This window comes from Vigna radiata, chromosome 1 (genome assembly GCF_000741045.1).
Source record: "Vigna radiata var. radiata cultivar VC1973A chromosome 1, Vradiata_ver6, whole genome shotgun sequence".
Classification (NCBI taxonomy): Eukaryota; Viridiplantae; Streptophyta; class Magnoliopsida; order Fabales; family Fabaceae; genus Vigna; species Vigna radiata.
Genome location: NC_028351.1, coordinates 9,873,160 through 9,885,329, shown reverse-complemented (window position 1 = coordinate 9,885,329; position 12,170 = coordinate 9,873,160). Strand labels below are relative to the sequence as shown.

The following is a 12,170-nucleotide window of genomic DNA, read 5'->3' as shown; positions in this document are numbered from 1 at the left end:
TACTTCTCTCTATATATTTATTTTACACTTTTTCTTGAAAGTGTTGCATTATGGTTTATTTTAATATAATCTCCACATTTTTTGACATAATAATTAATGTTAAACACATACTATCAAATTTTGTGATGTTCGAATATGAAAAACAGATTTAGAAGAAAAAAAGTATTTAGTTATTTTTCTTACTATATTATATTGATTATAAAAGGTTTAAATTTGGATAAATTTGTGGTCCAAAATATTGATTATAAAATAAAACGTTTAAATTTGAATAGATTTGTGGTCCAATGTTCCGAAAATAGTGGCTATAATAAATATGCAGATGTAGGAGCCTATTACTTTTAATATCTCAAATCTCTGTTACATTACAAATTACCTCATTTATCACTTTCCACTGTAATCTATAGCTTCTTAAATCTTAATTCAAACAATTTCTCTAAAACAATCCAATGAGTTTTAATGAATATGATGAGATTTTAGTTTCTTTTTTAATTGTTGAGGTTTAATGGCACATGTGTACATCTGCACGTAACAGAAAGAGAAAGGAGGGTGAGTTTGTTGTCAAAGTTTAGAAATAGTATAAAATATTCAGCAAATTGAAAAAACCTATTTCCCTCGTTGCATTCATTAGAGAGTCTCCTCCACTTGATAGTTCTTTTGAGTGGAAATGGTTCTTTTGAGTGGAAATAAATAAAAATAAAGCCCATCAACACAATAACAAAATAAAGACACAAAAGTAATATGGACAGCTAAGAAATCCACATGTGAAGACAGGCGATATTTGAGTGACTCCTGGAATTACCGGCAGTTTTTGAGCAACCCCAGGAAGTACCGGCGGTTTTGATAAAACTCTTGGCATTTCCGGCGGTTTTCTGAAAACCCTTGCTATAGCAGTTTTCTAAAAATCCCCACTATTTCCGGCGGTTTTACAAAAAACCGTCGGTAATTACTTACCGACGCATGTTTTCCCAACGGTTTCCCCAACCGTCAGAAAAGTACTTTTCGGGGGTTAAAACCGTCGGTAATATTGAAATAAACCCCTGGTAAAATTCTTGATTTTTGTAGTGACATTGTATTTTCTTCATTTGTCTTTGCATATTGCTCATCATATTCTTTGTATCACCATGGGATAGACTATTCTCTCAGTCTCATTATGGACACCAAAATGTTTTGGATATATAAGGTCGAGTTTTCTCTTCACCGGATGGTTTTGAACTGATCATTCTTAAATTCAAGTCTTAATCATCAATACCAGTTAGAGGGGTACCTCTTAAAGAACCTTCAATATAAAAAGTTTAAATCGATTTAGATTGTAAAGATAATAAATATATAATTAAATCTAACCTACGTCTTTACTTCAAACTGAAATTTATAAGCTTTGTGATAAACTTGATTAAGGTCGACCTAATTGCAGTCAAAACATGACTAATCATGATTTAGCCTATAATGATTTTAAAATTAATGTGGTTTAACTTCACATTTTGGTCTCTACATTATTTCAACCATCAATCTAATTCACTTAATAAAGGATTAATTGTATAGTTAATAAATAATTAATCAAACATATATATTATACATAACCTCATCCTTATCCTTGTTAGTGGAAAAGCAAGAATAATAAAAAAAAAAACCTACAAATTTTAAAATGTCATAGAATCAAATAAATACATCCACTTTAGTAAGTGAATAGATTATTCCTTCTAGAAGCTTTTTGCCTGTAAACATCCCGTGGGAAAAAAAAAATATTTGAAGGTCAACTATGGTTATGTTTCTTAATCTCCACCAAATCAAAATCACTAATTTATTTCAATAATTGGCCCTAAATTTAAATAATAATCCACAAAAGACATAAATAAAAGAAGGAAGTGATCCCTTTTCTTTCTCCTGGAGACATGGAAATTCTTTTAAAGGGTAAAATGTGATGTCTATCAAAAGAAAAATGAAGCATATAGTTTTATAGGTCAATAAGCTACATTAAATAACTTCTTGGGATCCAACCACCAGCAATTATAATGCTAAATTAATTATATTTTAAAACCACATGCAACCATCTTCCTTTGGTAGATAAATACTTGTTAACTATAGTGTTTATCTCTAATCACTACACACTAATCACTCTAATCTCCTAATTTATAGTGTCACAAATATGAGTGATGATGAAAATGCAGTGCGTTTTGGCATTCTTGGCTGTGCTAACATCTCCATCAAGCTATGCAAAGCCATAAACAAAGCACCAAACTCCAAGCTCCATGCCATAGCCAGTCGTTCGGTTGAAAAGGCTGAATCTTTCGCGACCGAGCACAACCTACCTAAGACGGTTAAGGTTTATGGAAATTACGAGAGTGTGCTGGAAGATGATGAAGTGGATGCCGTTTATATCCCTCTTCCGACAGGTTTGCATGTGACATGGGCGGTGAAGGCGGCGGAGAGACGGAAGCATGTACTGCTGGAGAAGCCGGCGGCGATGAGCGTGGCGGAGCTTGACCGGATTCTTGAGGCTTGTGAGGCTCATGGCGTGCAGTTCATGGATGGCACCATGTGGATGCACCACCCTCGAACGGCTAAAATGAAGGAGGCTTTATCTGATGCTCAACGCTTTGGTCAACTCAAATGGGTATGTGCATATTAATCAATTCATAATATATATATATATATATATATATATATAAAAGATAATATTTTGATAATTTTTTTAATAATTTGTTGACACGTGATATCACTTTATTAATTTATTTAAATTTATATTTAAAAAAATATTTGAAACGTAATTTAAATTTATATTTAAAAAAATATTTGAAACGTATTAAAAAATTGTTAAAATAGTAACGTTAAAAGAAATTTTTCAATATATATATATTGGTGTGCTTCATTTTTGTCCTTTGTAGAGCTAGTTTTCTACGAAAAACACATATTGTGATGCTCGAAGTTAATAGAAAGGTAAATCTAGTAAGTATAGGATCATATTATTTAATTAATTAATTTTGGTTTTGTTTACGAAGTAAACTGAACACGATTAAACTTGTCTTTTGGTGTGAAAAGATTGTCACCACTTTACTCGACACAATGTTATAGAACTTTAGTAGATCGATAAGAATGCTCAATATTTAACTATTTCTTCCTAATTTTTACACGTGACAACACTTTCACATTTTTTTAAATAAAATAACTTTTTTTCTTTCTTGGTAGCAAAGGTAGGTTTGGTTCCAAAAATAAACATGTATCTATAATATATTAATAACATGTCTCATTTATAAGTTTTAAGCTTTTACTTCGTGCACTCCCACGATTTTTTTCATACACTCTTCAAAATGATCATTTTCCTGTTGATAAAAGTGACTTTCAAATCAAATATTTTAAAATTTTTCCAAAATAAAATTTTCAGAATAAAATTTTTAGAATGTATGAAAAATATATTTCAGAACATGATTTTCGAGACATACTTTTTAAAGCACGTGTAATAATACCTTCTAAAACCAATTTTCTAAAACACCCCGTATGAAATGCATTCTATAAAGAGTTAACGCAACAAGACGAAGGACAGTTTAGTCTTTTTGTATTACCATGGAGTGCAGTTAGTAATTGTGAGGTCCAGGAAGCAATAGCCTAAGTTTTAACTCCTATGTGAGTTTACGTTGTCATGTTGTGTTTTGCATGTGTTGTTGTTGTTGTTCAGATACACAGTTGTCTGACGTACAACCCTGGTCCTGAATTTCTGAAAAGTAGCATTCGCGTGAAGGCAGATTTAGATGGTCTTGGTGCCTTAGGAGACTGTGGTTGGTATTGCATCAGAGCCATCTTATGGGCTGTGGACTATGAGCTTCCAAAATCAGTGCTTGCATTCCCAGGAGCCATTCTCAACGAAGAAGGTGTCATAATCTCTTGTGGCTCTTCCATGCATTGGGAAGATGGAAGATCTGCCACCTTTCACTGTTCCTTCTTATCCCACATAACCTTCGATCTAACAGTTTTGGGAACAAAAGGGTGCCTTCGTCTGCATGATTTTCCCCTTCCCTTTGAAGATAACTTAGGGTATGCCACCTTTTTGGAGGCCTCAGAGTTAGATTATGCGAAGATCGAACCAGGAATGTGGTGCCCTAAGCCTAATGAGCATGTTGTGGAGACACAGTTTTCTCAAGAAGTTTGCATGGTCATGGAGTTTGCTGATCTGGTTCAGAAGGTTAAGAGATGTGAAATGAAGCCTCAGAAGACTTGGCCAGTTTTTAGCAGAAAGACTCAACTTGTGTTGGATGCAGTGAAAGACTCCATTCACAAAGGCTACCAACCTGTTCAAATTGTGAGTTAAAAGATGAACCATATATAGCAATTTTTTCACAGCATTTGTCTAATTTATCTCAGTAAAAATGGAGTTAAATAATATTAACCTTTTCATAAATCATTGGCGTGCAATTAATATTTCTTACCAACCGTCTTAAAATATATATGAAAGAACTGCTCACTGATTATCTATGATGGTATTGTTTAATCTGATTCCATTTTTACTTTGAATAAGTTAGATAACTTCTTCCTGTATACCTGTTATATATATGTACAAAAATGGGAATTAATGTTTTTAGCTAATTGCAACTTCAGATGATTGAAATTGATTTATGTTAACTGTGAGCAATTTATTGCATTTATAACTTATAATAATACTAGTAATGTTTAGAAATGAAATTACTAGTTCTTGATCAACACTAATTAATAGTTTCCCAATATAATAGTAGATAAAACTATTATGCATTTTCATGTATCAAAAATTAGAGATTTTAACATTTATGGGGTGCAAAAAGAAATCCATTATTATTTGGATCCAGTCTCCATTACTTGGGCTTGGGCTTGTCACTCATTGAAATGAATAAGCTGATGGCCCATGCATATGTACAGTCATTTTAGCTACGGTGGATGTAATTTTGATTTGGTTATACAAAAATAAATCAAAATTACTTTAAATATATTTTTAATTTTGATTATGCAAAAATTAATTAAAATAGTTTTATTTATATATAAATATTAATTAAAACTACTTCTATGTAAAAGTTTATAACAATCATTATCCACTTTTAATCTGGTGGTTGTGAAAAATGTAAATATATTTTTTAATTACTTTCTTTCAAAAAGATTACTTTCTCTGCAATGTAACCGGTTGTTTAATATTTCTTTCTCTTTTCTCGTTGACAGAATTTATGTAAGAATAGCAACATCAGATAAAAATACTTTGGAAACTTTCATTTTGTTAACATACATTTGCCGAGAAAAAGAATTAAAAATACAAATCACATCATAATAAACTAATTTTTTTTATTAAATTTCACTTTACAATATATTTTTATTTAAACTTATATTTATAAACTTTAATGCAAGGATACATTTGGACTAAAGTTACACATGTTAAATTGAAGTTTCACATCGGTTTCTTTCATTTTTTGAACATCTAATTCTTATTATGTAAAGGAGTTAAATTACTTTTTTAAAAATAATTTAAAAAGTTTCTTTTTAATATCGATGTTATTTCATTAAAAAAATCAAGAGAAAAGAATTGAAGATTTTTTAAGTAATGATACTTTTCGTTTTAAGATTAGTTTCTTATTATTTTTTACTTAAACTTTAAAATATATAACAATTTTCTTTAAATAATACACTTTCAGTTGTTAATTTTTATTTATATTTTATACAGAATAACTTTAACATATAGGAGCATTTAAAGAATTGATACTATTTAATGTCAAATCATATCATGTTTTAGTTGAAAGGGTAGAAAGAATAAAACAAAATAATAATAATAATAATATATTATACTATTATAAATTGTAAAAAGTTCTTTAGAATGAGATGAAAACTTTTCATCCGTAGTTATATGTGTCCAACCACGTGGTTAACCGAACAAACACTGAACCACCAATCAAAATTAGCTTAGCTTTCAAATGTCATAAGATTGTCAATTCTTGGTTGCATTTTCCAAACCGAACAAAATCACCGAAAGCAAAGCAAAGGATATGTGTTAGATTTTCTCATTAATAATTTAGAAAGTATGTTTGACTCTGATTCAGACATAATAAGTTAAGAATGTTTTTCATGTCTTTTTATTAAACATTAATTATAAAATATGTTCAGACATTTTTAAGATAGGTTAAGAATGAAATATATTAACTACACATTCATTCAAAAATATTATCAGACATTTATTTATGTGATTTTATTATACATTTATTATAGGATAGGCTACTTCAGAATGGCCATATGTTTTCATTACACTTATTTTTATCCAAAGTTATAATCAATTCTCATAAATTAAATTGATTGATTTTTTATTTTTTTAACTTTATTTAAGTAAAATAATCTTAAAATTACAATTATTCTACAAGAGCAAACAAGATTAAATATATTTTTCATTTTATCTACCTTCAATTTATTTTTTTTTTTGTCTTTTTTATAATTTCAATAGATATATAGTAGTTTCTAAACCATTTACATACAATTTATTATGTTAAATGAAAAGTGTAAGGCCCTGTAAAAATATCCCTTAAGGGGAGCACACGTGGTAGCAATGCATTGGGCAAAGTTTAAAAATAAAATTTTATTAAAACCCTTTCTTCCAAGTTCAACCCATTCCTCCACCGTCAAGACAAACACACTTCTTCTTCTTCTTCTTCTTCTTCTTCTTTTTCTTTTTCCCTCCACCTTCCATCTACCATAACTCAAAATCTAACCGTTTCAAATTGAAGCTACCTAGGCCTTTCGGACTTCAAGAGGAGCATTTCTACTGATTGAATCTTCGTTTCCTCCAACGGGTAAGAAAACCCCTTTTTCCATTTTTCCCTAGGGTTGTAAGCACGTGATTTCTTGCTACAAGCAACCCATTTCGTTTTCTTCCATAATCTAGCTTCTAATTGGTTCTAAAATTCATTCTCCATCATCAATTGATGATTTATAGGTGATTCTCACATTTTGGGGTTTCAAGCAAGTGGTTTAGGGTTCTTCCTTNAGTTGGNCGTCCACACTAGAGGTAANGGGAGCTAGTTCTACTTTTCATTTTAGTTGTGTGATGTGAATGCATGATAATTTTTGAAGTGGTATGTTGTTGGAGGCATGAAAATTGATTCTAATTATAACTTGAAATGCATGTATGGAAGGGTTTAATATGTGAATTTGGTGTGTGATGACCGTACACTGTTTAGAATGCTGAAATGGTGTATGTTGGAACTGTTTTGTATGAAAATTCTGTTGTGGTACTATTAGGAAGGAAATGAAGTGTCTTTAGGGTCAATTTTAGGTCATTTGGAGGAAGTGAGGTAGTGATTTTGAGCAATTGAGGTATGCAGCATTTTTGGACTACTAGGGCAATTTTATCCACTGTATTGTGACTTGCTTGAGTCACTAAATTGGTAAAAATAGGTGCAAAGAGGTAATATTGAGTTTTTGGTCTTTATGTTGGTGAAATTGGAGTTATTTGAAGGGAAGGGAAGTAGTGAATTTGAGAGGTAGAGGTCTGAGACTTTTTTGAACTGTTGAGGCAGCTTAGGCAAGTTAATTATAACTTNTTAGAACTATAAAATTGGTTGATATGAGGTTCTGAATGGTAGAAGTGAAGTTGAGCCCTTAGGTTGAGGAAAAACTAGTGTTTTGAGTGAGTTTAGAGGAAGTGAGTGGGTGTTTTTGAGTAACTGAGGTTTAGGATGCAAGTGGGCAGTGGGGACAACTTGATTGAGTCATTTGAGACTTGTTTGAAGAGCTAAATTTGCTAAAAACAGTTTCTAATTGGTAAATTTTGGTTTGAGTCTCTAAGTTATGAAATTGGAGATTTTAGGGTCTAAAACAATGCATAAATACTTCATAATGTGTTTAGAAAGAGTTAGGATCACTTAAACAAGTTTAATTCAACCTGTAGGATGAATTAGGGGTGGAAGAAAGGCATAAAAAGGCCTAAAACGAAATGAGAGTGGGTGAGTTCTGCAAAATCTGCAGAAAACCTGCATAATCCACGTTGGGCGCCCCCTAAATGGCACTGGGCGCCATTCAACATGTTGTTTCTGCTGTCGTTTTTGTTTTTGACGTTTCGGGAGTTTCAGACATCCGTTTTTTATGTTCTTTAGGTTGTTTTGGGGTTTTTTGACCCTTCCAGAGCCATTGGTGAGGATCTCAAGGCTGTTTGAATTACTTAAGTATTGATAATTAAAAGTCCTAAAGAAATTTGTGTTAATAAGTGTTGGTTTTGTGAAGGTATGTAATGTATGAGTTGTTTTTTTTGACATGGTTGATGTTGTATGATGGTGTATGGGTTTGGTATGAGACAATATAGTAAGAATGCACTTGAATGACTATGAAATTTTATGTTTGATGAATCAAAGTGGTTTATGAGGTACATTATTGATTCAAGAGGAATATCATATGATTTAAAGTGGTCGGATTGAATACGAAATTAAGATCTCTTGGTGAGATCAATTAGTGTATTGAATGTATGTAAGAGGCTTTCACTATGGGGGGTTATCCCTAACACTCTAACGGTCTTTCATTCTCATTTAGAGAGGATTGACGTGTGTGGTGAGAGTAGTGGGAGGTCCTAGGGTAGGCGCTATCACTGGAGGTCTATTCCGCGGTAACGGACCAGCCTTGTGTGTGGTTGGGTGAAACCCCTCGGCAATGGCTTTGCAAAGCAGTTGAGGTCACCACAAGTGCACAACCCGCCCCAGCTCTATATACATTCTTAGTCCAGACGAGTCTAGAGGTCTTTATATGATAGGATGATTATTTTGATGTGTTTTATGAAATTAATGTCCATGTTTATGAGAATTCGCAAGTTTATGTGGGTGTGGAGGTTCTCAGAAATATTAGATTGAATTGGATTAAATTGTATGTTTATTTGAGACCTAGCTCACCCTTGCATGGTATGTTTGTATGTGTTTGCCTTCCCCCTTGCGATGATCATCTAATCCTTTGGATGTGAGCAGTAGGTGATGAGGTACCCTTGGAGCAGGCGCTGGAGACTGAGGAAGATCCAGCCCCTAGTACTTAGGACGTTTATTAGTTCTTATTTCAATAGCTTGTTATTTTTTGAAACACTCTCTAACCATCCTTGTATCTTTAGTTTATTATGTATTTTGAAGAACTCTTATACTTGTATTTAAATTTTAAATTTCAGTCATATTTTGAATAACTGTATATATTTAAATGCGGTTATCTCTATATCTTAACTGCTTTCACATATTATAATAATTGAATCCTATTATATTATATGTGAATATGATATTTTGGGATCTCACAAAAAGAAAAAAAAAATATTACAGTGAAAGATATTTAGAGGTACTTTGAGTTGTTTAACAATTATTTTATTCGATACTACCCTGTAACATTGCAAATGTTTCTCAACATAATTACTGCATAATTACTGACAATTCAACTTTAAAAATAAGAAAAACACTACTTTATTATATGTGAATAAATTTTATATGGGATAATAAATTTTGTTTTAAATAATAATTAAATTTAATACAAAATTACAAATTGTTAACATTCTTCATAATTTCGTATACTGAAGCAAAATTACGTACAATTTATTTGATTACGATGTAATATAAGGGAATTAAAAGTTATTATTTTTCAATATATAAAGTAACTCATATAAGTTATTTTTATTGAAAAAATTATACCCGCTATCCGTACGAATATTCGTTTAGAAAATATTCACGAATATTTTAAAATCTAGAGTTACCCATGGATATCCATAAAAAGTAAATAAATATATATATATATATATATATATATATTATATTTTTAAAATAAAATTTAAATATTATAATATATAAATATATATATATATATATATACTATAATATAATATAAATTAAACTAAATATAAATTAAAATTTAATTTTAATTAAAATTAACCTAATAAAATATAATTTTATTTTATTTTTAAAAAAATTTAATTAAAAAATATATAAATTAATTTTTACTTTTATTTTTTGCGGGTAACGGATAACGGATACCCGCGGGTCGAATAGTATACTACTTGTACTCAATCCATTTAGAAACAGGTATTAAAATATTCGTTACCCGCAAGTAGTAAATATCTGCAGATAGTGACTACTTGCTGCGAATTTTACTTGCGGATATCCATGTCCGCGGATTTTTTTGTCATCCATATTTAGGACACACAAGAAACTATTAATTATTATATTTAAAAACTAAAATACTCCATATTTAATGTAAGAATTTTATAAAATGTAGTACTTTAATCATGTAAGGTAAACAAGAAAAAAAATAGAAACGTTAACTTGGATTTTAGAAGAACTAGTCTTGAAACCACAATGTATAATGTCATGATCATCACACTTTTTTCTTTTTTTCTAATTTGTGCTCACATTAATTTCCTTGTTCTAGTTAAAATAGGCATTTACTGATAGGATGAGATGCTAAATTTGTTTTAAATAAATGGTAAATTTATGAGAAAAAAACTTTAAATAGTAACTATAGTGGACAAAAGGACTAAGAAAGAAGTCTTAAATTAAGTATTTCATCCTTTAGATTTTACGCCAAGGTATAAGAAGTTTTTGTTTTTACTCGACTGCTATTGTTAAAGTTAAACATATATTAATTGTCTTTTTTATTAATTATACTTCTTTTTTCCGTAAGCTTTAATTAATTTTCAAGTATTATTTATTAAAATGTAAAAATGAAGAAAGATAAGAAAAACTTGAGAATTCATAAACCAAAAAAAAACAACAAAAGTGATTATTCTTAAAAGTATATTTTTGCTACGATACCCTAAAATAAAACCTAAAAAACTTTTGTGAAAGAGGTTGTGGAAAAGCAAGAAAACATATTTTGTAGGGGGGAAAGGTATCATGTGACTTATGGTCCTATGTTAATGTTAGAGAGTGAGGTATGGTATGCCATCTCAGGCTTTTCCAAGCACTATCAAAAGCATGAAAGCAATTTGTCATAAAGCAAACATGGAACCATAAGGCCAAAAATGGGGACACAAGCCCCACAACACCCTATCATATAGATTCACTTTTTTCTTATTCATGATCCATACCCATCATCAAACATTGTCAATTTTCAAAACCTGCTATAATCTTCTCTTCCATGCATCTCTATATCTTAACCATTTCTTCCTCATTTTCCTCTCAAATCTACATTTTCATGTCCATGTAGATGTGAATGACGTGTAAAATTTAAGGCCGGATATTCTTGATTTCAACTTTCTAGGTTGTTCTTTCAAATCTTGTGCAATGGATCATAGTTTCATCCTAAGCATGCAGAAAAGGTGAAAAGGATAGTCACCTCATGCCACCGCAATCACTAGACAACAAAACTTTTCAAAGAATTGATTTTCAAATCTTATACTTTTCATTCAAAGTTCTTTGGTAAACTGTTTGAGGGACTTGTGTTCTCTTTTGCTACATTCCAAAAACTAGAGAAAAAAGAAATTAGGTTATCACAGTGTGAAATATGTTCATATTGTTGTTGAATGACAAATGTGTTATTTTCACCATAATTATTGCAAAGACTTTGATATGTTAAAAACTTTTCATAACAATATATTGACAATAGATTACATATCATTATTTTATTGGTCTGTTTAAACTTATTGAACCAATCACAAGTCATCACATAAGCGTTTGTAAAAAAAAATTGTTAAAAAACATTTGATAAAGAATCTTCAAGGGATACAAATTTGAGGACAAATCCTCTTCAAGAAGGAGGGTATGATAGAGGCCTATCTCCTAAAACATATATGAAAAGAACTTGAAGAAGGACATTTGTAATTCAAAAGATCTATAACAAGGTTAAAGGTCAGAACACATCTCCTTGAATCTTGAATCTTATAATCTTCCATGTAGAGAGGAATTTAAAGAACGTGAAGATCATGAGCACAATTGAAGAATAATTTAGGAAATTAAATAAATTGTATTTTTTTTAATTTCAAACAATTTGTTTCTATTTTTCAAGTTATTTTTGGACCTAATGTTATTAGCCTTTCTTTTAGAGTTTCTTAGGTGTCTTAAACATGTATACCTATATACAAGGGCACCAAATACATATGTAGAGACTTTTGGAGTCATAATATATGCTTTTGCATTTTTGAGAGATGATTCTCTTGGTTCTTGGTTTAGAATTCTGATTCTTATCAAAGATTAACATCTTTGTGGCGAATCTTCCTTGACTTATCA

The 12,170-nt window shown here is 30.5% G+C and overlaps 1 protein-coding gene across 1 annotated transcript; it reads left to right on the top strand.

Annotated features, from left to right (window-relative positions):
* The first annotated feature begins 1,716 nt into the window (after positions 1 to 1,716).
* LOC106768784 (uncharacterized oxidoreductase At4g09670) lies at positions 1,717 to 4,443 on the top strand. The gene is made up of 2 exons (XM_014654110.2): positions 1,717 to 2,611; positions 3,671 to 4,443. The coding sequence occupies exons 1-2, from the start codon at positions 2,144 to 2,146 to the stop codon at positions 4,298 to 4,300; spliced, it is 1,098 nt and encodes a 365-aa protein (XP_014509596.2). The 5' UTR covers positions 1,717 to 2,143; the 3' UTR covers positions 4,301 to 4,443.
* The last annotated feature ends 7,727 nt before the right edge of the window (positions 4,444 to 12,170 follow it).

What these genes read in the sequence shown, in the direction of transcription:
- LOC106768784 (XM_014654110.2), top strand. Translation starts at nt 2,144, where the DNA reads ATGAGTGATGATGAAAATGCAGTGCGTTTTGGCATTCTTGGCTGTGCT. An exon ending in GCTTTGGTCAACTCAAATGG is followed by an intron (nt 2,612 to 3,670) that starts GTATGTGCATAT and finishes GTTGTTGTTCAG; the next exon opens with ATACACAGTTGTCTGACGTA.